This window comes from Neovison vison, chromosome 14 (assembly GCF_020171115.1).
Source record: "Neovison vison isolate M4711 chromosome 14, ASM_NN_V1, whole genome shotgun sequence".
Lineage (NCBI taxonomy): Eukaryota > Metazoa > Chordata > Mammalia > Carnivora > Mustelidae > Neogale > Neogale vison.
Window position 1 is genome coordinate 1,545,093 of NC_058104.1, and position 24,479 is coordinate 1,569,571.

Here is a 24,479-nt window from a genome sequence, read left to right on the forward strand (position 1 = left end):
CAGGTCCCTGACTTGAACCAGGGTGACCATGGAGGGATCCTCAAACCCGAGCTCTACTCAGAGGCCATGCAGGAAGTCCTTGGGGCCCTGTTTCCAACTGGGTGGGTAGAGGGTCCCCCACCTCTTCCAGAAGCCTGGCCATACCACGTCCGCTTGCCCCCTGCAGCACAAGCACACGAGGCACACGCGTGCCCTTTCAGACAGTGCAAACCGTTTATTCTGGTTTCCTCCTGCGGTTCCGGGGTCGTCAGGGCACAGTGAGACACACAGAGCACCACAGCAAGGCACAAAGGTGAGTCCTGCGTCAGGGGACACCGACTGCTGGGCGTCTGAGCACCAGGAGAAGGCCAGGCACAGGCCGGGGGTGTGGGGACCCCCGCGGGATAAGCAGCTCCAGTGTGTACGGACGGGGTGCGCGCAGACCCCGAGTGCGCCCTCCGCCCAGTTCCTCAGAACAGCGCTCGCAGCCAACACAGGACGGAGACGCCCTAGGGGCACCTGTGAGCAGCAGGACAACCTCACAGCTGCACGGCAGCCCCCCTCCTCATGGGTCTCAAAGGGGAACCCCAGGGCAAGCGTCCGCTGCCCAGTACGGCATCCCCCCCCCCCGCCTCCGTTGCTCTGGGACAGGCCAGGAGCTCCAGCTGCTGCCCCGAGGCCACCCCAGGCCAGCCACCCTCGCAGGCCCTGGGGGATGTGCAGACAGGAACGAGCAAGGAGACTTCTCAGGACGGGGCTCTCTTCCCAAAGCCACAGTCCCTCCCGCTAGGTGTGGATGTGGTGAGGCTGGTGCCATAGGGCCCAGGAACACTGCGATGAGGACAAGTGGCCTTGAGTGTGACTCCAGTGGGGCAGAGTGAGGGCCTGTGGGGATGTGCTGCACAGGAGAGGGGAGAGGCCTGGGCATCCACTCACCCATACACGTCCCTGTGTAGGACAGGAACCCCGGGGTCAGGAGTAGGGGAGTCAGTGCAACCAAGTGACAGACCCAACGTCCCATGGTGGCAGCCCCTCCACGCATGTGGCCCACAGGCCTTTAGGCCTCACTCCGGTACCGCAGGCGGGCGAACCGGTCCCGGACAGCCTGGTCACTGTCGGGCCCGCCCTCAGCCAGCCGAACCACCCTGCTGCTCTGGACCAGGTCCCGCACCTTGTGCTTGACCACGGAGACCGTGCCAGGCGTGTCTGGGCTCGCCGGGCCCGTCAGCAGGACGCAGGCGGCATGGCGGCTTGGCTCGAACAGGACGGCTATGGGAGACACGGGTGGTCAGGGTGCTGGGACCGGCCAGAGCGGCCAAACGGCCGGCGGGGCCCTAGCCCCCGGGGGCCACACTCACCTTGGAAGGCCATGATGTTGGCAGAGATGTTGGCCAGCTCCAGCAGGACGCCAGGTAGGGTCGGATGGAACATGTACAGGCTGTGCTGGGTGTCTCCGGGCTCCTAGAGCAGGAACCCGTGGTGGGGTACACGGTGGACTGCGCTCGCCCCAGACCCTACACCCACCTGCCCGGGCCCAGGGCTGGGGCCAGGCCGTGCGCGCCTCCTCAGGACACCTGGCTGGCACAGCCCTGCCCAGAGCTGTGTCCATGGGATCCCAACTGTGTGTCCACCTTCTCCTCCTTTCCCCTAACCAGACCCTTCTCACGCACGCTCCACATGGAATTCCGCACCTGCCCTCTCCCACTGACCCCCCACTTCTTCCCAGATCCCCAGCCTCCCTTGTGGTCCAGGGTGCCTCATCCCACCCGCTGTCCTACGGCTTCTCTGATGTGTGCGCCCCCGTCACCCAGTTAGCTCTCAGGAGCCTTGAGGCAGGACCCAAGGCTGGCCTCCGGTCTCTGGCCCCAGCGTGGGCGTGTGCCCAGCCCGTACTGCCTGGTTGGTGCCCGCCAGGTCGTGGAGGCCCCAGAAGAAGAAGGCGGAGCGGTGGTCTGCGGTTGGCAGGCTGGCGGACTGCGGATAACCGGAGAGGCTTGGGAGGGCCTGGTTCCACAGGACAGCCCCGGTACTGAGGTCCAGGAACAGGATCTGGAAGGGAGGGGGACAGCACAGGGCTCACAGGCGGGGCTTGCCCGGGCTTCAGGCTCCAACCAGGCCAGCCCTGAAGGAGCTGCGCCCCGAGGGCAAGCAGGCTGTCTGGCTGCAGCCCCTCTGCTGCTAGCCCGGCCTCCCAGTGCAGCCCCAGCTGCGTTCGGACAGGGGTCCGTCGGCTACGAACCCTGGTGGGGCTTCACAAGGGGGTGCAGCCAACCTGTCTGTCCACGCCGGTTCCGTTCTCGACGACCACAGTCAAGGTGTCAGGTTTGTAGTGGCCAAGGATGGGTTTTCTGCAAGGAAACGGAAGAAGAGCTCACAAGGGCCCTCTGTGCGGAGATGCCCGGGAATGGGCACGCCGGCCACCTGCTCCCTGGCTGCACCAGGACAGGGCCTGGACAGGAAGCTGAGGCTGGGGGGAGGCGTTTCAGCAGCTCCTCTTGGGCGGCACAGCACCAGGGCACAGGCAGGAGGCCTCTTGCCAACACACAGAGACCTCCGCTATCCGCACAGGCCTCATCCCAGGGTTGCCCAGGGACAGGCTGCAGGGCCGGCTTGTGAGCCCGGCCAGTCTCTGGAGGAGGACGCACCTGAAGACCTGGGCTACGCGGAAGGTCCACCTGGGCGTCAGGTCCTGCCCGTCGGCCAGCACACAGGCCTCGGCACCCACGAGGAGGAGGTCCTCACCAGCCTTCCCTGGAACGTTCATCAGATAGCGGAGGGCTCCGGGGCTGAGGGGAGAGGACCAGAGGGATATGGCGGGGACGTGACTGCCTGCTGGGCCGAGCCGTCCACCCTGTGTCCCCTGCTTCTCCGGTCTAGGGTACAAGACACTGGCTGTGTGCAGACATGACGGGACACCCGCTGTTCAGTGGGCCCCCATGGGCTTGGTTCCAGCTTCTGTGGGGCTGCTCCCCGCGTCTGAGCCCGTCAGCAGGCAAGGCCGCCTCCCTTGGCCCCCTGCCCCGTGCAGTGCCCTGTCCAGACTGACCTGCGCCACACCGGCCCGGGGGTGCTGGCGTTCAGCGCGCCCTCCCAGCGCAGATCTCTCTTCAGTGGGCTCCCGCTCCCAGTGGCCGTCTCGTGAAGACCCTTCACAGAGCAGCTGCAGAGGGAGCTCGCTGCTGGAAACACAGGGGACCCTGAGCCACGGCCGGCCGGGAGGAGGCCACCCATGGCTGCCGGAAGCACCACGCCCTCCCTGAGCCTTGGCCGCCCACACCCTCCGGCTCCGTGGGCCTGGCCGTAGCGAACTTGTGTCCTCCCACCATCCCTGGCATCCTCCCACTCCGCACTGGCTTCCGCCAGATGGACAGTCCCTGGAACGGTGGGTGCCACCTACCGCAAGGGAAAAGGATGTAGGGGGCACCGGCCCGGGTGACATGGATGAGGGAGTCTGTGGTCCCACCCACACCAAGGCTGCCGCGGTGGCCAATCTGGCGTCCGGTGCTGCCTGAGTAGATGTAGCCACCAACCTGTGATGCGGAGAGGGTGTAAAGACTGCCCGGTCTGAGGAAGAACACCTGTGTGGATGCAGGTGTCCTCACGCCCTCCCAGCCTGCGGGGCCCCGCTCTCTATGCTGCGGCCAAGTGCAGGCTCTGCCATTCTCGGGGAGCTCCAGGAGCCGCCCCGGCGTGCTGGGCAGCAGAGGCCGGGAGCACGGCGCCCTGGGCATGTCCCCCGACCAAGGCAGACCCAGGCTGTGCCCAGGAAGTGAACGTGAATGAGGGGCAGAGAAGTGGCCTCGTGACAAGTGGCCATGGCGACCTGGGAGGGGAGTGGTACCTCTTTCTCCTCCTGGGTGAGAACCAGCAGGTCCGGGGCCCCGTCCGCGTCCATGTCGGGCAGCTGGAGTAAAGAGCTCAGGACGGACGTGTTCCTTCCAAAGCTGCTGGGGTGGCTCCACAGGGTCTCCCCTAAAACCAATCACGGCGTCACCAGGTGCTGGCGCCGGATCTCTCCTGTGTGGGCTGGCGATGGCACGGTGCCCACCCTGACAGATGGGCGCACCGGCTGGCGGGAGGCCAGAGCCCAGTGCAGGTGCCCAGCTCTGGGCGATGAACAGCGTTGTCACATGCCAGAGCGCGAGACCTGTGGCCTCTGGAACCACAAAGCTCCACCTTCCTGGTGTGTTGCTCCCGTTCGGCTCTACAACATCTCAGGGCCCACACGGCCTCCCCTGCCTGAGCGTGACACTGCCTGAGCCCCTCAGGACCCCTGACTGTTGCTGGAGTCACAGGGGGCCCTTCGGCCTCAGGGAAGCCCTGGGGGCGTCCCGCGACAGAAGGTGAAAAGGAAGGTGCATGCTCACAGCTCGCTCACGGAACAGCAGCCCGGACGTAACAGCTTCTTTCTGACCCAGACATAACCTTGTCCACACCCCTTCTAATACAAATGCCTCTTCTTAATTTTCCTCTATAACCTTAAAAGCATGACTGGTGGGGTGCCTGGGTAGCTCAGTGGGTTAAAGCCTCTGCTTTCGGCTCAGGTCATGATCTCAGGGTCCTGGGATCGAGCCCCGCATCGGGCTCTCTGCTCAGCAGGGAGCCTGCTTCCTCCTCTCTCTCTCTGCCTGCCTCTCTGCCTACTTGTGATCTCTGTCAAATAAATAAATAAATATCTTTAAAAAAAAAGCATGACTGGTAAGGGACATGCTGGTAATCACCACGCCTGGCATCAAGGCACAGAATTCCTTAAGCCCCTGGTGTGGTCTGGGGGCTCCCCTACTCCCATCTCTGCTGGCCAGCAAGCACAACAGAGCTGGGCGGTGACAAGACGGGGTTGGAGGGGGGTGGGACTGCCAGGAGGTGGCACCCCTCCCTGCAATCCCCGGAACCTCTTCCCCGCCGTGTCCGCCAGTCCCAAGAACACAGGCTGAACCTCCTCAGAGCGTCCTGGCGTGGGGGCTCCCGGGGGACTCCGCCTACCTGTGAACAAGTCCACAGCGATGAAGGAGCCGGGTCTGCCCACGAGGACGCAGGCAGAGGACGTCCGGCCACCCTGCAGCTGGGGGACAGAGCACTGCACGAGGGCTCCATCCTGGGCCGCGGGCCTCTCCCACAGCACGCTGCCGTTGGCCCCGGACACGGCGGCCACAAAGGTACAGGGGGAGGAAAAGCCTGGAGGGGAGAGACCCAGCTCTGTGGGCCACGCCAGCCCCTCCCCACCCCCGCTCCCAGGCCCAGCCCGGACCACTGGCCCCGTGGGGACCCCTGGCTGGCCCCACGGCGTTGGGAGTTGTGGGGGGGGGGGGCTGGGTGCTGGGACCATGGCCTGTCCCCGTTTCTTTGCAGTCCTCCCGGGAAGGAGGGGCGACGTGACTGTTTCCCGAAATTCCCCCAACCACATCCCCCAGAGATGGCAGAGGGAGAGAACCCCTCCACCCACAGCAAGTTCCTCCTTTCTCAGGTAAAAGCAAAACTACCTTCATCGGTGCAGGACAAGTTGAAATTGTTGGAGCCATTGCTGTTTTTGTAAAGAAAGAGAACATCCTGGATCCTGTCCCTGTTGATGTCTTCTGTAGCCAGAAAGTCATAGGTGACTGGAAGAGAAAACAGCAGAGTATTCTCCTCGGGCCACCCCGAACCTGTCCACCGGGGCTCCCCTAGGGTGGGCGCCCACAGCTCCCGCTTCCCCATGAACACGGTGGGCGGCAGGAGTGAGCAGGTCGCCGGGAGACAAACACGCGCTCTGCACACCTTCTCTTCAGGAAGGGGCCTCCCACCCGTCTAGGCGCTGGGAGTCTGCACGCCCACACTCGCCCACACTCGTAAGGGTCGCTTCTCCCTTTCTTTGAAGGACTCAAAAGATAAACTCCAAGTATGACGATCAAGCACTAGAGGGTGAAGCTAGGCTTCCCCCATATACAAAAACCAACGAAGGGGCGCCTGGGGGGCTCGGTCGGTTCAGCGTCCGAGTCTGCTTGACCCTCCCCCTCCGCTCCTCCTCTATCTCTAAAACAGACAAAATCTTTAAAAAGCAAAACAGGAATGAACTCACAGTGGATTAAAGACCGGAACTTAAGATCTTCCTAGAAGCAAACAGAGAAATCAGAGAAGCAAACAGAAAAATCCTCATGATGTTGGAATTAGTAAGGATTTCTTGGATGTGACACTAAAGGCAAGGCCACCAAAGAAAACACGGACCGACTGGAGTCCCTCCAAATTTAAAGCCTTTGTGCACCAAAGGACACTGTCCAGAGCGTGAAGAGACGCCCCACAGAATGGGAGAGAACGTCTGCAAACCCAGTGTCTGACTAGGGATGACCCGGGACAGAGAGAAGGCCTAACCGCTCCTCCACAAAGACAGCCGGAGGCAAACACGGGTGAAGGACCCGCTGAGGCGTTTCTCCGACGAAGACACATAAAGAATCATGAAAAGAAGCTCAACGCCACCATCCATTAGGGAAACGCAAATCAAACTGGTAACGAGACACGACCTCGTACTCCTTTACCCACAGTAACTGGAAGAAGGGACTCGGGCCCCGACCGCCAGTTCACGGCATCAGGCACGTGCACCAAAAAGCAGAAACAAGCCACGTGTCCAAGGACAGAGATGCATCTCCAGAGAGCAGTCCACGCTCAACACGGCTGCTGCCCTGCAGAGAGGAAGGAGGTTCGGGTGCGCGCCAGGCGCAGATGAACGTGATTGAAACCGGCCAGACACACAGGGCAAGTCTTACGGGGGCCCGCTTGTGCGGAGCCCCTGGAATCGGCCAGCTCAGATGAGCGTAGACCAGAGGCTGGGGGGTCGGGAGGATGGGGTTGGCGACGGTTCAGAGACAGCGGTGACGGTCACACAGTGTAGTCTGCACACTGAGGCCAGTGAATTACGCTCTTTAATTCAACATCCACGAAGTCCGTCTCACTAGGATTTAAACCGGAACTCAAACACCAGACTCGGGGCTTGCAGAATCACGGAGGGGAGAGCGCGGCAAGTCCTCTCCCTTGAAACAGCAACATGAGACGCCGCCAGAAGCAGCCCAGTTGGGACTCCGGGAGCAGACTCCAGGTGCAGCACAGAGGGAGAAAGACCAAGCTGGGGGTCAGGATGGGCGGCATCTGGGGTCTTACGGTTCCTGCCGTTCTCGCCCCCACGGCGGGGGCAGGGCAGAGGCCGGTGGCCTCCCCGCCTGAGGGGGAGGACGGGACTGGCAGCCCGATGTCCAGGCGGACGGTGATCTCCCAGGCAAACAGGGAAGGCCAGGGCTGAAGCCAGATGCAGGCGGGGACACAGGGAGCAGCAGACAACCGTCGGGGGACTAGTGGGAAAGTGAGCGGAGAGATCCCGAAAACGAGACGGTGAGAGCTCTTGCTCCTACGTCCCCACACAACCTGGCAGCCCGCGGCTGCATGAACCCCGGGGAGGAAGGCTGCTCAGCCCCAGAGAGAACCAGGGGACATGTTGTCCCCGACAGACCGGTCTCGGTGAGAGAAGCCAAACTCACAGATCCATGTCACATCTTTCCCTTTATGTGATGTGTCCACCAAAGGCAAGACTGGAGGCAGAAGGCAGCAGGTGGCCAAGACGATGGGGACCATCTCAAATGGACTGGGCCGCGCCACAAATGGACTAAAAATCATCAAATCATACACCCAAAACAAGTGAGTATTTTGACATACCAAGTCGATAAAAGCTGCAAACAATATACACAGAAGCATCCATTATTCCTCTCTCAAAACGAAGCGTCAAGTTCTGAACCAAAGTGACAGTAAGGCTTGAACAAGAAAGGCCCTTCACGGCACGACCCGCCTGCCGGCAAGTTAAAGACCCGTTCCAAGGCCATGGGCGCCGGCGCTCCCACTCTAGGATGACAAGCGTCTGGACAGAGGCCGGCTCGGTGGCTCTGCCTGCCGATCTCAGGGAGACGAACAGGTCTGCTCGTCCCACGGCACCGGCACTTGAGGGGGCCAGACAAGGCGGCCTGCGGTTCTCACGGCTCGCCACCGACCTCCCTCCCTCTCCCCAGACCTCCAGCGGCTCTGCTTTATTAACCTTTTAAAATCCCCAAACAGAACTAAATGAGCCCCATCCCTTTATGGGCATAGCGCACCCTTCCTAAAACACAAAGCAGGCCACGGTGTTCCGCTCTCCCCGAGACGCTGCCCCGCAGCTCCCCGACATCCCGAGACTGCGGACGTGCCATCGGCAGCCACGTGGGGCCGCGTCTCGGTCATGATCCCCCCCAGACACCTGAACACACCTGCTGCATTGTAGTTGACCCTCCACACCCCCTGGGATGCAGGCCGGTCCGGACATGGGATGATGAAGGAGACCACGAACACGACAAAAAGGCAGACAAACAGGGAAAGGAAGAAGGCCACCGTGCGGCAGCGGGACAGGTGGGGCTGCCGAGGCGAGCCTTTCGAGCTCTCCTCCGTCTTCGCCGGGTTCCCCACGTTCGCCGGCAGTTTCTTGTCTTCGTTCTTCAAGGGGTGGATTTCGGCTTCAAGGTCCTTGCTGTCCATCCTCACGTGCACATCCCAGAGCTGCACGTCCGGTCACTGTGTCAACAAAACAGGGACAGTCACACGGCAGCCGCCCCCACAGCCTTGCAGGGCTCTGCCGTTCCCGGGCTCCCCGCCTGGACGCAGCCACAGCTGCGACCCTCAGCCCAGTCAACATATGGTGTCACGGACGCTGCCCAAGGTCCCTCTGTGACTGGCCAGCTGCTCATGGGGATGGGCAGACTGGGGACATGCTTGCCCTTAACCCCCAGTGCCTCCTGCCTGCTGACGGGGAGCAGGGCAGGGCCAAGGGAGCACAGGGCAGGGCCCGGCTGGCCGCAGGGGAAATAGAGCCACCGTGGAACATTAACTAAGCTCCCCACCCACCCCAGTCTGGACACACCCAAGCCATCGCCTCACGGGGACCCCCCAGAGGATCACGGGCCCCTGTCAAAGGTGAAGGCCGGCTCTGGCGTCCCTGCCCTGCCCCGTGCTCGCTGTATGAAATGAGGCGGACTCCTGGCCTTGACCGTGCCCCCTGGCCTTGACTGTGCCCCCCATCTCCTGACTGGGAGGAGGAAATCAGGATCTACTTGAAGGACCACACGTGCACATCCACAGGAAGCACTTAAAGCAGCCTGTGGCCTGTGCACTCAAAGGCCAGCAGACTGTCCCCCATGAGCTGAGACGCGCTAGACGGCAGTGGAGGAGGTGGACGGTAGGGGTACGGCCCCGTGTGAGCGCTGCCGGGAGCCCTGCCTCCTGCTGGCCAGACGTAGGGGAGGGATTTGGAGCCAAGCTGGAGGCACCACCTTGGAAAAAGAGGCAGTGAAGGCTTCTGCAGACGGCCAGGCCACAGGACAGCAAGCGCCTGGGTCCCTCCCTGGCAGCTGAAGACCAACGCCCCTCCTTGGGTTCCTTATTACACGAGAAAGATAGGGCTGTCGGCCTCACGTAAGCCAAGATACTGCTTATTCAGGTCCTTTTTATTTAAACAGCCAAGCCAGTATCCTAACGAATGGAACTTGTGTTCCATTGTGAGAACGGCAGGGACTATGTGGGTCTGAGTGAGTTGTAAGCCTTGTTCATCCAAAAAGAAGGTCCACAGCTCATGACTTGGGGAACGAGGACATGCCAGGGATCAGACAGTGGCGAGAACCTGAGGAAGAGGCCGGCGGGTTAAGGAAGACGCAAGGAGACAAGAGACTGCTTTTTCCCTATAAGCTTTTCACTCCCTAACTTCAACTATTTTTCTCTAATGATTTAGTTACAATGATTCATTTGAAGACCCGTGTGTAGCCTTCGGGGGCGCTCGGTCCGTTGAGCGCCCACCTCTTTATTTTGGCTCAAGGTCATGATCTCAGGGTTGTGGGATTGAGCCTCATGTCTGGGAAGTCAGAAAAGGTGAGCCGTCCACGGTAAGGAGCTGGACGCGGGAGATCAAACCATGACTCATGACCAGGGACCTCATTAAACCCTAGCACCTGATGTGGGATGGGGAGCTGGGGCGAGGGTGTCTAGACCAGCAACTGGGGGAAGAGCCGTAGCAAAACCGGGGTCAAGCTCCACCAGCAGGCAGGCTTCTCGGTCGACCTCTGGCAAAGGGGGGGAAACGGAGAGAGTCAGAATGCAAAGTTGTTCATCTTAAAACCTCTTTCTTGGGGTGCCGGGGTGGCTAACTCGCTCAGGCTGTGGGACCGAGACCCCGGGGCTCCTTGCTCAGCAGGGACTCTGCCCCCGCCTCACACATGCCCTCGCTCTTTCTCCAATGAATAAATAAATAAGATCCTTCTATCTTCTTTTTAAGATTTTATTTATTTATAAATAAAAGAGACAGAGATCACAAGTAGGCAGAGAGGCAGGCAGAGCGAGAGGAGGAAGCAGGCTCCCTGCCTAGCAGAAAGCCCGATGTGGGGCTCGATCCCAGGACGCCGGGATCAGGACATGAGCTGAAGGCAGACACTTCACCGATGGAGCCCCGTGGCGTCCTGCAAGTCTAGTTTTTAAGGAACCTGTAGCTCTGTTGCTTGTCAGGTACATATTAAGGGTTGCTGGGACTCCTGTACCATCACAGTCCTCCCTCTGTCCCTGCTCCGGAGTCTGCGCTGACAGTCACATTGTTCATCTTTTTTTAAAAAAATATTTTTTATTTTTATTTTTAAAGATTTTATTTATTTTATTTGACAGAGAGAGATCACAAGTAGGCAGAGAGTCAGGCAGAGAGAGAAGGGGAAGCAGGCTCCCTGCTGAGCAGAGTCCGATGCGGGGCTCGATGCCAGGACCCTGAGATCATGACCTGAGCCGAAGGCAGCAGCTTAACCCACTGAGCCACCCAGGCACCCCTGTTCATCTTCTTTTGATTAAAGCTTGCATGGCTTATCTTTGTCCATCCTTTTACTCTTGTCCCATCTGTAACATTAAATATGTATAAAGTATTATACATATGTGTACACACAAGTTACTTTTTTTTAAAGGTTTTATTTATTTGGCAGACAGAGATCACAAATAGGCAGAGAAGGAGGCAGAGAAGGGGATGCAGGCTCCCTCTGAGCAGAGAGCCCGATGCAGGGCTCGATCCCAGGACCCCGGGATCATGACCTGAGCCAAAGGCAGAGGCTTAACCCACTGAGCCACCCAGGTGGCCCCGTCTTTTTTCTTCCTGACATTCCAAGACCCCTTCTTGTCCCATTTCTTTTCTGTTTCCAGAACTTATTTCAGTCATTCTTTTATAACATGGGGCAACAAACTGATTTTCTTCCCCATGATAATGTCTGTGTTTCTCCACTGTTCCTGTGGAATCCGAACACTGCTGGTGGGATCCGGGGCTTGGCCAGGCTTCCACCCCACCTCCAGGCTTCCCTGGTTTCTACTGGGATGGTTCTTCCCTGTACCCAGTTAAGAGGTTAGTGTCTCTCCTGACGCCTTTACATGTTTGTCTTTGTCTTTAGTTCTCAGAAGCTTCCTTGTCTGCGGTTTGCTCCGGTTCCTTTACCAAGTCAGGGGTATCCACAGCCATTCCTGTGGTTTCCCGGAGCAGGGGCAGCACCCGTGTGAGCCCGAGCCCGGGTCGCAGGGACGCTGAGGTCAGACGCTGGCTTTGGCCAAACTCCAGCTGTGCGGTGTCCTCCGTTTCTTCCCTGGCGGCTCCAGTGTGTGTGTATTTAAACAGAAGACGCGAGGGGCATCTGGGGGGCTTGGGTTCAGCAGCCAGGCTCTTGATTTTAGCTCAGGTCATGATCTCAGGGTCCTGGCATCGAGCCCCGCGTCAGGCTCCGTGAGGACTGTGGAGAGTGCTTGGGACGCTCTCTCTCTCCAAAATAAATAAATAAATAAATAAAATCTTAAAGGAAAAAACAGACTCTCTCTCCCCCTTTACCTGTGCCCCTCTCCCCCACCCCGTTTGCCCTCTCTCCCTCTCAAATAAGTAAATAAATAAAAATAAAAGTGAGTTGATTAAACTACTCAATGAAATGATTAAAAAATATTTAATTTGAAAATTTTATGTATTTATTTGTCAGAGAGAGAGAGAGCACATGCACCAACGGGGGAGCGGCAGAGGCAGATGCCCCACGCAGCAGGACGCCCCACGCAGGGACTCAGGCCCCCTGGATCAGGCCGTGAGCCAAAGAGCCACCCCGGCGCCCCATGGAGCTTCATAGGTAATCTGCGGATCGGTGCGTGAGTGAGGTCTGGAGGGACTGCTCCGGCCCAGAGGAGCGAGAACACCTCCCCTGTGCCCGTCCCATCGGAGACCTGCTGTCCCAGAACCATCCCCATCCAGAGTCCGCGCTGCCACATCTCACCCCTTTCCAACACGGAGTCTTGCAAGTGTCTGGAGAGCAGCTGCGGAGAAGCCCCATCAGGTGATTTTCTCCCCAGTCACTTACTGGGAGGCTCCCGCGGTGGACAGAGCCTTTGGGGGCCCCGGGAAGCCTAACCCTAACACTTTCCCGGAGCACAGTCAGCCTAGAACATCCTTCCCTTTCACAGCCCACAGCACGTGCATCTGATATTTATGAAGACTTTTCTGATTTTTCTAAGCAAATATGACCCAAAGCCAGTCAACATTTCTGGCTATTTGGCGGGTGGGGGTAGAGACATCAGAGTTGAGGGACACTGATTTCCCCCTAATCTAAGTCACGAGAAGGGCACAGTCCAGGGGAGTGGCTGGGCCTGGAGGCTCACCCCGTATCTGGAGCACCTTGTCCATGTTACCAACCTGGCCTGTCTACAAAGTTCCTGCTTGCCCAAGAGATTAGGTAGAAAGGGATTTTGTTAGGAAGAGACTGGACAGTATCCAGACTGATGAGAACCACACTAGGGGCATGGGTGGCCATCCAGGGACACTGGGTGGCCAAGACCACAGCAGAGACCACCCCCACGGGAGCAGCTACCTTGAACAAGGCTCCTGGGCCCCAGACCCTGCCTCACTCCCCATGGCCTTTCACAGTGGGCTCCTCCCAGGACAGGCTGGGCACCCCTCCAGCTGTGAGGTCCCCAACAACCCTGTATCCTCAGGTAGGGCTTTCCAGGTGCAGCCGGTCCCCTTCCCTCCCCCATACTTTCACCCCATGCGCCAGAGAAGTCTGGAGACGGCAGCAGACGCACAGCACAAGTCCTATGGAAAGAGAGCAGACGCTATCCCGAAGGAGAAGCTTCTTTCAAAGGTAGAGAAATACCATGAAAGTGTTAGCACCTGAGCTTCCTAGTCCTGCTGCTGGAGCTGCCTAGTTTCCTCAACACACTGGGGTCCACGGTGAGCAACACCAAAGGCCACGGTCCACCTCTGGCGAAGTCTGGCCTCTTCGCGCTCTTTTTATATTGGGGTCAAGAATGAGCAATTCTGAGAAGTAAGATACTAAGTTCTTTGTAACATCTCTGAAAATTCAAAAGGCTTCCTTTTGAAGGAAGGGTGGCGTAGGACGGGCCCTGCGCAGAAGAGCAGCCACTCCGGCCTCCGGAAGAACCGGCCTCTCTGGGAGGGGGTCATGTGCAGAGTGACATGGGAACCCAGGCCACCGCGACCCTGCTGCCTGAGGACTAGAGGCCGAACCAAATGCCGACTTCTGGCTCTGGCCCAATCTCTGCAGGAGCGAACTGTCCCTGAGTGCTTCTGTATGAATCCCTGGCTCCCTTCAATTACTCTTAATTTCTCTCTTCTTATTTTTTTAATCATTAATAGAATTCTAAGACTTTGTCCCAGTGAAAGTAACCATCCACTCCCTGGGAAGGGACAGCAAGGCACCTCCAGCAGGGGTGGGCGGGGTGGGTGCAGGACGTGGGGGAGGGGCGGCAGTAAGGGATGGGGGAAGCCAGGGAGGAAGGGCACCGGGATCCTGTGGGTCAGCTGTGTATCTGATCGCATCTGATGGCACTGCTGACGGCAGATCCTCCCGAGATAAAATCTCATCCAGGGAGACCCACGTACAAATGAGCGCAGGTAGGAACCGGTGAGACGGGAGGGTGGGCTGTCTGTGCCAAGGTCGACTTCCTGCTTCTGATAACGTGTACAGTTACGTAAGACATCTGAGCGGTGCAAGGATAATCCACACAATTTCTGTAACATCTTGAGAGTCTACAATTAGTTTAAAATAAACAGCTGAAAACAGAAAAGAGAAAAGGAAAACCTCTGGCAAGAGGGTGTGGCTCGGAGCACCAAGGAGCACCAAGTGAGCTGGGAGGAGGAACCAGCTTCCCCCCAGGCGGCCTCGGGTGAGGTTTCCGCTCCTGTGGTGTGAAGCTCTTTTGTTCCGAAGGCAGGAACTCTGTGTGCTTTGTTTTGCCCGTTTTTTGGGCAGAATATCAACAACAGTGGAGCTCTGTGGTCACTTGAAGTCATTTTGCAAGAACAGCCAAACCCAGGGGCTACAATTCTCTATTCCAAAATAACGACCAGCTTTCTGAAAACCACACCTAGCAATCATTTCCCTTCCCACCGTGGAAAAGAAAGATACTTCAGTTCTTCCGGCATAGCCGGCTTTTAATGATACCGCGGAACACCCAGGGCACAAAGCAAACGGCAGAGATCACTCAGGGTCACGATGTCCAAGGACACCGCCATAGGGGCGCCTGGGTGGCTCCCTTGTTGGGCGTCTGCCTTGGACTGGGGTCATGATCCCTGGTCCTGGGATCAAGCCCCAAGTCAGGCTCTCTGCTCAGCGGGGAGCCTCCTTCTCCCTCTGCCCTTCCTCCCTGCTTGTGCTCTATCTCTCAAATGAACAAAATCTTTTTTTTTTTTTTTTAAAGATTTTATTTATTTATTTGACAGACAGAGATCACAAGTAGGCAGAGAGGCAGGCAGAGAGAGGGGGAAGCAGGCTCCCTGCTGAGCAGAGAGCCCGATGTGGGGCTTGATCCCAGGACCCTGAGATCATGACCTGAGCCAAGGCAGAGGCTTCACCCACTGAGCCACCCAGGCGCCCCTCAAATGAACAAAATCTTAAAACACAAACAAAAACAGAACCCTGAACAAGCGGTTTCCTCAGTCCTATTGTTAACCTAACAGGACTCCAGAGTCAGTACTTTTGACTCTCACACGACCTCCTTGGGTTTCTCAGGGCTCTTTCTGGGGCCAAACGAGAAAACCTTCCATGGAACGGTCACCAAGAAGGTCCTTCCAGATGAAGCCCACCCCTGGCTTTTCCAGCTTCACCCTACTGCCTACGAACACTTCTCACCGGACGCGAAACTGCAGGGTGAGCACAGCGATCCTCTGCGGTGGGGTGGTGGTGGGGTGTGTGTGTGTGTATGTGTGTGTGTGTCTGGGAATGGGAATGGGAAATGAAATTATCCTGGACAGGAAGCGGAGGGTGGGGGGTGTTCGGGACTCACCAGGGCCGTCCTCAGGAGCAGGGTTGGGGCGGGGCTCTCAGAGCACGGGTGGCAGTGCTGGGTGGAGGTCTGCGCCCAGGACAGCCCGGAACTGTCCTCCCAGGGACAGACCTCACTCTCCTGGCGAGGACTCCCGGGCACCGTGGGGCGCCTGGCTCATGACCCAGCAAGGCCATTCGTACCACGTGCCGACCCGGCCCGCGGAAAGGCTGAGGACTCAGCGTCCGAGATTCCTCCCCGAAGTAAACCTGAAGGTCTATGAGTGGTTGGTTGATTTCCCCCTTTGGCTTCACATTCTAACTTTTCCCCATAAAGAGGGAATGAGAGGAACGTGAAAGGTATTTTGCCTCTAAGAGGACCATGAAACATCTGAAGCCCTAACCCAGACATCGGGTGTGCTTAGGCATTAGCTGTCCTCTGCTAGCACAGGAAAGACCCAGAGCGCGGGTCACACGCACCCACGTACCAGAGGCTTCTCCAAGCCCCACCCGGGCACACGAGGCTTGCCTGCGTGTCTGTGACACGAAACGTGAGAAGCAGGAGAGGAGTCTGGGGGGACTGGCGACACTCATTAACACAGTCAGTAACTCCGACAGGAAAAAAGTCTGGATTCCTGTGCATGGCAGTAAATGGGCACTTTCCAGCTACCGAGATGGAACGAGGAGCCTTTCACTGAACATCCAAGCTGTTACACCGTAAGAGGGGAAAAAGCCTTGAGGTAAAGACACTCCCGTGCAACCCCCTTTCCGGTCAGTTCCCACAGCTGGGGTCGCCAGGACAGAAACAGACCCAGGTCACAGGACGCTGAGACAGTCACTGACTGGGATTTTCTCCCATCAATTCCGAGTCATCAATGGTAAAACGAAACGTCCGCTTTTTAACTTAATGTCAAAAAGCAAAGAAACGGAGAGAAATGTGGTGGAAGAGAAAGAACATGCATGAAAAGATGGGACCCTAAGGATGCCTGGAGAGACAGCAGCCCGTGGCCGGCGGGGGTGATTCCCAGGCAGGCTGGCGCCCAGCTGCCGTGGGTGTGCCCGCTAAGGCCACACCAGCCCTCCTCGTGGAAGGGAGGAAACGCCAGTCCCGGGGAAGGATCAAACAGAACACGCTGAGGCAGGCCATCCACATTTGAAGGGGGGCAAGAATGCTACAGCGTCTGCGGAAGATACATCGCCTGTCTCTCCGAGGCTTTCTCTAAGAACGCTTTGCTGAGTCAGAAACAACAGAAAATGTAAATTAGAAAAGTGTCATCCTAATTGTTAATGGACTAAGAAAGTACAAAGGTTCTGGCAAGGGCAGAGAGAAAACTGGCAGGACCCGTAACTGGCGATTCTACCTACATTATGGAAGCAGGGGGTCTAATTTTTTTTAACTAAAACTCGATTTTTTTTTTTTTTTTTAAAGAAAAGATCACTATGGGGTACTTTGATAAGAAATCCCCTCCTCACTTTTTAATTTTTTAAAATTTTTTAAAAAAGATTTTATTTATTTAGTTGTCAGAGAGCGAGCGAGAGAGAGCGAGCACAGGCAGACGGAGTGGCAGGCAGAATCAGAGGGAGAAGCAGGCTCCCTGCGGAGCAAGGAGCCTGATGTGGGACTGGATCCCAGGATGCTGGGATCATGACCTGAGCCGAAGGCAGCTGCTTAACCAACGGAGCCATCTAGGCGTCCCCTCCCCTCCTAACTTTTTAAAAATTTGATTTTTACAGCATGCTTTTCAGGGAATTTTCAGACTGAGCGCACTATCCTCTGTCCTTTGGGGCCACATCCGCACGGACTTTAGGGACTGTCCGCCAGCCGGCTGACCGGTGCGCCCACTTTTTAAGAATGTCTGTCGCACAAGGAGCCCTGTGTCGCGGCCGAGTCTTCCCACAGCAGTTCGACTTGAGGCATTTCAGAGGCCTGCGGAAGATGCCAGCAGGCAGCCCTGGACTTCTGGCCAAGCAGAGCAGAAGCCAGACAACCATGGCTACAGTGTTCTGTTGTTTACAGATGAAAACTGTTTCCTCTCTTCCCCAAGAAAATCCTCTGAAGACAAAGAACAGGCCCTTCGCCATCTGTCACAGGAGAACAAATCTGAAGGTCATGGCTCCCGGACGAAGGCCATGCGGTCAGCGCCCACAGACCTCGGCACACGGGCTGCTGCCTTCACCAAAATGCCAAGGGGAGCCTGACGGAGGGGGGTCCGCCGCCCCCCAGGTTTCAGACCGTCTGCGCACATCGGACAGGTAACTACCACACAGAATCGTGCACCGTTGGTCCAGAAAACAGCACAGAGCAGCCTCTTCCCTGAACTCTAAGGCATATTTTATTTCCTTCGGGTGCTAGGCCAGTGCCCGAAGAGAAGCATTACTTCTTGTCCCTCCGTTAAGGGAACGGTGCGGGGATGGGGCAGCAAGAGCCCTTGAAGACATGAAGCGTGAGTCCCTCGCGTCTGACCGAATCTGCGAGACCGGCAGGACTTCACTTCACGCACTGGTTACCATGACTTCTCACGTGAATGTTTAAATATCCTCAACAGGACGGCAACCCTTCTGGGTCTCCTCCCTCCTCGGGAGCTCACCTTGCCTCGCTGCCCACCCAAACAACAGAACAGTAAAAAGTATTTGTAGGAGCAGAGGCCCGCAGCCCCATGAGCCCATCGGCGGGCTCGACGGTCACCGACCCAGGGCTGACCGCGAGCTGTGCCCCACACCCCACCTCCGAGTTTACAAAACCGTCCACTGGAGAGGCCCGTGGCTCTGCTGGTGTCCTCCGGGAAGCAGCACTCCTCTTCTCTTCCTTCTTCTTCTTGTTTTTCTTTTTTGGACATCATATCCGAACGAGCTAAGCTCCATTTAACGATTTATAGAGTGGGGCCAAAATTCATTAAGTGTATAAAGACCAGTTTTGAGCGAGATTAGAGTATGTTCTGAAACATCCAACAAACGCTGTGGGTTCGAACATGTGTCCCTCTGCAGGTTAGCCCCCCTGCTTTCGATGATGGTCCTACAATTTCTCACCTGGGCTTGTGCAGCTCTCTCCAACTGTCTTTCCTGGATGCTGTAAGAGAGAGCTTTCTCAAGCATCTCCTGAAAATGTCCTTCCCCTGCTTACAACCCCTGAATGATTCCTCAGGACTTTACAACAAAAGCTCAGATGCCTCCAGTCCAAATCCCACGTCCCGGATCTGTTCCCCAGTCACAATGCAGATCTGTGCACACCGTTTCTCGGTCCTTCCTCCTCCAGTGACCCCAAGTGCTTTCAGAACCCACTCTACCTGACCTCCCCATCACTCCAGTCAGTCCTCACTGAGCCACTGCTGAGACCAACCCCTAGATTGTGAGGGGCCTGAGGGCCTACACTTGTTTTTATTGCCTTTGTTTTTCTGTAAATAAACACATTCACAGGTCTGAGTAAATGCCTACATCTTGCTCTGCTCATGTTTTCTTGGAAGAGTAATTGTTAATGGATTTATTAACTGTTGCTTTGAAATCTACAGCTTGCAAAGGCAGCTGACTTTTATTTATTTATTTTTTAAGATTTTATTTATTTGTCAGAGAGAGAGAGAGAGAGAGAGCGAGCGCAGGCAGACAGAATAATGGCAGGCAGAGGAAGAGGGAGAAGCAGGCTCCCCGCTGAGCAAGGAGTCCGATGTGGGACTCGATCCCAGGACGCAGGGATCATGATCCGAGCCGAAGGCAGCTGCTTAACCAACTGAACCACCCAGGCGTCCTGGCAGCTGACTTTTAAAACCTGATTTTAAATAATGGTATAAATCACTTGTAGGGGTCACTGTGACTCCCTGACATCCATTCTCTCCAGGAGCAGCACCTTAACTTCCCTCGGGGAAGTGCACTTTCCTATGTGCCCAATGTAGTTCTGGTGGGACCTACTCACCCCACTTAGGGGAAGACTCCCTACCCTGGTCTAGCTGACTGATTAGACCCCAGATGAGTATTAGGCCCAGAATTCACCTGGAATTGCAGGGACTAGGCTACTCTTCTCCTGCAGGAGTGGTCAGTGGAATGGTGGTTTAAAACATCTCTGATTTGCCAATAATGCTGACAAACAGAATTCTGCAGAAGTCACAGAATCAGAATTCCTAAGCCAGGTCACAAAAAAGCACTGTGGCTTCCATTCTCCTCCCCCTCATCTCTGATCCCTCACTCCGAGGAAGACCCCTGCCGCATGAAGGCCCCACGCAGAGGCCCGCCAGACAAGGAAAGGAGGCCTCCTGCCAACAGTCCGTGGGAACTGAGGCCTCCAGTCTCTGGTCCTGTGAGTGTGCCATCTGGAACCAGACCCAACAGTCCCGGTCCAGACCTCAGATGACCACAGCCCCAGCCAAAGTTTTGGTTGGAACCCGGTCAGTCTCTGAACCACAGTCACCTCACCAAGCTACCCCTGAACTCTGGATGGGCAGCAATGTAGATGATACATATTGGATGTTTGGGGCACCTGGTGGCTCAGTTAAGTGTCTGATGCTTGACTGTGGCTCAGGTCATGACCTCTGGGTTGTGAGATCAAGTCCTGCTTTGGGCTCCACGCTGGGTGGACAGCCTGCTTGGGACTCTCTCTCACTCTCCCTTTGCCCCTTCCCACCTCTAAGAAACAAGTAATAAATGCAGGATGTTTCAATCCATTGGTCCCCGACTCCCACCCTGGGGATCATGACCTGCGCCAAAGGCAAAGGTTAAACGCACTGAGCTACCCAGGCGCTCTAACCTATGAATTTTGGTGTTGAGTTTTACGCAGCAGCAGATAACTAAATAAGTAGCCAGACGGAGGTAGGAGCCCAAGGGAAAAGGCCAACCCAGAAGCAGGGCAAGAGGAGGTATGTGAAGGATGGGGGCCCAACAAGACCTCCTTCTCACACCCCTACCAAGTCCTGAGGACTTTGTTTAAGTCACGGACCCCTCGTATTCTTGGTCCCATGAACTTTCCTGTATGAAAGCCAGCAGAACCCCCCAGAGGCTGAGCTACTTTTTAATGGCTTCTCAACAATTAAAGCTAAAAGCACTCCAATCTTGCAACCAAGTCCAGAGAACTGGTAAAATGCATGAATAAATGTCCAGGTGGTGCTTGATCACTTCCGTCTCACGTTCCCTGCTCTGTGCTCCGTCTTCAGCATACATACACACAATTACAGGTTTTGTGTATTTGTCAGAGAGGGAGCACAAGCAGGGGGAGAGGGAGAGAGAGAAGCGGGCTCCCCACTGTACACGGAGCCCGACGCGCGGCTGGATCCCAGCACCCCGAGACCATGACCTGAGCCGAAGGCAGCCGTGTCACAGACCGGCCGCCCAGGCGCCCCGCAGCCTCGGGGTTTAGTTTATTCTCTGTACCTCCCACTGGAATGGATCTCCCAGAGGTCAGGTATCCTGACCCGCGCGCAGGGCGCTGCTCCGAGCACCTAGAGTCGGGCCTGGCGCCCAGCGGCGTCGGGGCTCGCTGAGTCGGCCTTGCTGGTCCAGCCGCTCCGGAGAACCGCGGCAAAGGAGGGAGAGCCTGCAGCGCGGGGCTGGCGGCGGACACCTCGCCGGCCGGTACCCGGGGAGGGAGGACTGGCCACCGAGCTCCCGGCGGACATCCCTGGGCGACCACGGAACTGGGTTAGGAGCTGCGGTTAACTAGCTGCAAACAAGGAGTCGCCTCCTCGGTAGCTCCTCGGTCCGCTCAAGGTCAGACTCTCCATCGGGTCACTGCCGGTCAGTTCCCAGGGCCCGGGGCTCCCGGACAACCGCCTCGCCGCGCCCGTCCCAGCTCCGCCGCGCCCCCGTCGGCGATCCGCGCCGCGGGCGGGCAGGCGTCGGCCGGCCTCTGAGTGCTCCGCCGGCTCAGCGCCCCGAAGGCAGCGCGGGGGCAGGACGCGAGCCCCGAACGCCCTCCGGCGCACACCCGGGTGGGCACCACCCAGCGCCGCAGCGCGCTCGGGGGACCGGGACAGCCGCTCGGGGCGCGGACGGCGGGTCCGGCTTACCTGCTGCGCGGCCAGCGCGGGCGGGAAGCTCCCACCGGGCACGTCCGTCGGTGCGCACCGGGGCCGGAGCCGACCCGCGGGGGCCGGCGCGGCGGGCGACCGGGGGGCGCGGTCTCGCTGCGCGGCCGTGTCCCCGCGGCCCGACCGCCCAGGTGCAGAGGAGCGGTGGCGGGCGGAGAGGTGGGGCCCCGCGCGAGCCCCGCCGCGAGCGCGCGCGAGGAGGACGAGGCCGCGCTCACGCACCTGCCGCCGCGCCCTCGGCCCCGCCCCCGAGCGTCACTTCCGGCCGGCGGGGGCGGGGGCGGAAGCGCGCGGGAGGAGTGGCGTCCGGCCCGCGAGTCCAGCTCGCGGAGGGGGCGAGCGGGCTCTGCAGGGCGCGGTTCCCGCGGCCTAGTGCGGCCTCCCCGGGCTGGCCGCGGCGGCTCCGGCCGTGGGTCAGTAGTTGCGCTGCGCGCCCGGTCCCGCTTGCGCCGGTGGCGTGTGTGGCAGCCACCGCGGCTCTGGGGCCCCTTCCCGCCCTCACCGCAGGGAGACCGTCGGCTGGTCCTGCGCGTGGTCCGAGGGCCCCTTCCCGCCCTCACACGCCGCACGTGTCCCCGGGGCTGTTGCGGTTCCCGTCCGAACGCTCAGTTTCTGGGTCGGCGTGGCCTCGGCCGAGGGCGGTGTAGGGAGGCCGCGGTCCGTTCTTCACGGTGGTTCCCGGCAGTGCTTGCGCCGCTGGTCGGCGCAGTTTCCCAGCAAAGGTCCCGGCCACGTTGATAAGAACGGGGTGTGCGGGTGCGTCTGTGTTCGTGGTGCGCACACGCGGGGTGTCGGGGTGTCCTGGACCGGACCGGGCGGCTTGCTGACCACCCCACCGTCCTATGGATGCGCGGCACGAGCCCCCACAGCCTTCGCCCCCAGGGAGACACAAGGAGGCCCGACCCGCGTGGCCCAGCAGAGCACACGTGAGGGGTGGACAAAAGGGACTGTTCTCTGCTTACGGGGGGAAGAGGCAGCTGTCCCTCTCCCCTCTTTAAAGGGTCTGCCCGCTCCAGTCCTTCGGTATGTTAGTGAGTTCCCCCGGGGCCCCACGGCCCCAGCGCCTCTTGGCTGGTGTCCCCAAGCTCGGGCCTCTCTCCTTGAAGTGTGCGTGCCTGCGACGGGAACGCGTGCTGCCCGGGGCCTAGGCACCTACCGCAAGGGCGGAATCCGTGGCCCGCCCTCTCCCTAGAGAAGCGACGCGACCCTTCCGGACCAGAGCAGCCGACGGCACAAGCAAACGGCTGCAGAGCTGATGCCATCGGAGGTGAAGGGTCCGAGCGAGCCCCGGCTTTTTACAAAAGCACAGGGAAGCGGGGTTTCCCCAGCGCTTCTGTCTGCATCTTCAACCTGTCCGTGCCTCCCTGCTCTCGCCGTTTCTGTGCCGGTACCGCACGCTTTAAATCACGACGTCCTTAGAGTAACTCGGGGATGTCTGCTGGGACAGGTGACTCCATCTTTCCGTTATGTTGAAAAGCCGTAGCCATTTACTCTCCAGTGACATTTTACAACCAGGCCAAGTTGCACCAAAACAAACCCATAGGGGCCTTTATTTTTTGTTTGTATTTATTTATTATTATTATTATTTTTTAAAAAGATTATTTATTTATTTATTTGACAGAGATCACAAGTAGGCAGAGAGGCAGGCAGAGTGAGAGGGGGAAGCAGGCTCCCTGCAGAGCAGAGAGCCTGATGCCGGGGCTCCATCCCAGGACCCTGAGATCATGACCTGAGCCGAAGGCAGGGGCTTAACCCACTGAGCCACCCAGGAGCCCTATTATAATTTTTTAAGGTTTTATTTGACAGAGAGAGAGGGAACACAGCAGGGGGAGTGGGAGAGGAAGAAGCAGGCTTCCCGCTAAGCAAGAAGCCCCATAGGGGATTCGATCCCAGCACCCTGGGATCCTGACCTGAGCTGAAGGCAGACGCTTAATCCAGTGAGCCACCCGGGTGCCCCTATTTTATTTTATAATTTAATTTAATTTATTTTATTGCAGTTTGTCTCAATAGAAAGGTCTCGGAACCTAGAGCAAAATCAGGGTTGGTTGGACCCTCTCGGCTGGTCTCCCCCAGGGCGGAGTTTCAGTTCCTGTTCCGCCCACCCAGAAACTACATTTCCCAGCAGGCTCAGCGCCCCTGCCGACGCACTTCCTCCCGGCGTCCCCCGCGGCGGGAAGGAGCTGAGCAGGCTCGAGGCCGACGCGACCAGGTTTCGTCGCTGCTGCCGCCGCTGCTGCTGCCCCCACCGCTCTGAGAGGAGTCGTAGCCGCCGTCCCTGCCGCCCTCGCCGGCCACCATGTCCGCCCAGGCGCAGATGCGGGCCCTGCTGGACCAGCTCATGGGCACGGCCCGGGACGGTGAGTCGGAGCGGCCGCACCGGCGAGGGGTTGGGGCGGGAGTGAGGCGAGGCCGCCGGGCGGCCTGAGGCGGGGGCCGCGACCGTCTGCGCCTGCGCCGGACACCCTCCCCCTCCCCCGCGCGCCGACCGCAGGCGCCGGGCCTTTGTCTGAGGTGGCTCGCCCGGGAGGCGGCGGCGGCCGGCTTCTCCCTCGCTGACGGCGGGGCCCCGGGCGGCTCCTGCCTCGGCGCCCGAGTCGCGGGTGGGGCTCCAGCCCCGGCCCAACGGGCCGTCCTGCGGCTTTCTCCCTGGCCGGCGCCGCGCCTCGCCTCGCCCCCCGCCCCCCGCCCGCGGCCTCGCGCCGCCCGGCCGGCCGCGGAGTCGGCGAAGGGCGGGCGCCGGCCTGGGCTGCACTTCGCCGGCGGCGGCGGCGGCGGGGCTCCGCGGGGAAGACGCTCCGTGCCAGCCGAGGGGGCCGGGCGGGTCCGCGGCCCCGGGCGTGGCTGCCGTGCCCGGCACCGCCGTCCGTGGAGCTTGTGCAGCGCGGGTTCCCGCGGCGCCGAGCGGGCCGGCCCTCGCAGCCGCGCGGGGGCCCTCCGTTGAGCTAGCGCTTGCAGTCGTTAGGTGCAGGTCGGACAGGGACGGCGTAGGGAGGCCGAGCGGTCGCGGTGGTTGTCTCGGGAGCGAGCGGTCGCGCCTTCGCGGCCCGGTGCGCCCGCCGTGGTCTGTGTTTTCTCTTCCGCCCGTGGACGGAGCTGTAGTTCCCGCTGGCACACTCGCAGGGCTGTGCGGACTCTTTGCACTCTACTCCGTAGTGGAATAAGTGCTTTTTAGTGTTCTTTG

At 58.9% G+C, this 24,479-nt stretch overlaps 2 protein-coding genes across 5 annotated transcripts in view; one reads left to right on the forward strand and one right to left on the reverse strand.

Annotated features, from left to right (window-relative positions):
• Nucleotides 1-194: 194 nt before the first annotated feature.
• FAM234A (family with sequence similarity 234 member A) lies at nucleotides 195-21,467 on the reverse strand. Of its 2 annotated transcripts, none has more exons than XM_044233958.1 (12): nucleotides 21,278-21,467; nucleotides 8,238-8,538; nucleotides 5,460-5,576; nucleotides 4,963-5,154; nucleotides 3,821-3,951; nucleotides 3,377-3,509; nucleotides 3,026-3,155; nucleotides 2,625-2,765; nucleotides 2,252-2,327; nucleotides 1,873-2,028; nucleotides 1,338-1,440; nucleotides 195-1,248 (listed from the first exon to the last, which is right to left on the reverse strand). In XM_044233958.1, exons 2-12 carry the CDS (start codon nucleotides 8,500-8,502, stop codon nucleotides 1,037-1,039), a joined length of 1,656 nt encoding a protein of 551 aa, XP_044089893.1. In that variant the 5' UTR covers nucleotides 8,503-8,538; nucleotides 21,278-21,467; the 3' UTR covers nucleotides 195-1,036. The 2 variants fall into 2 exon arrangements, with proteins under 2 accessions (XP_044089893.1, XP_044089892.1); XM_044233957.1 differs by having other exon boundaries at nucleotides 3,026-3,158.
• A 2,015-nt stretch (nucleotides 21,468-23,482) lies between these two features.
• LUC7L (LUC7 like) overlaps nucleotides 23,483-24,479 on the forward strand; it is a 37,211-nt gene continuing 36,214 nt past the window's right edge. For 2 of the 3 annotated variants that reach the window (XM_044233776.1, XM_044233777.1), the window contains exon 1: nucleotides 23,512-23,655. In XM_044233776.1, the coding sequence (XP_044089711.1) occupies nucleotides 23,595-23,655 (61 nt within the window). In that variant the 5' untranslated portion in view covers nucleotides 23,512-23,594. Of the gene's footprint in view, nucleotides 23,656-24,479 lie in introns of all 3 variants that reach the window. The other variant, XM_044233778.1, reaches the window with a different exon arrangement.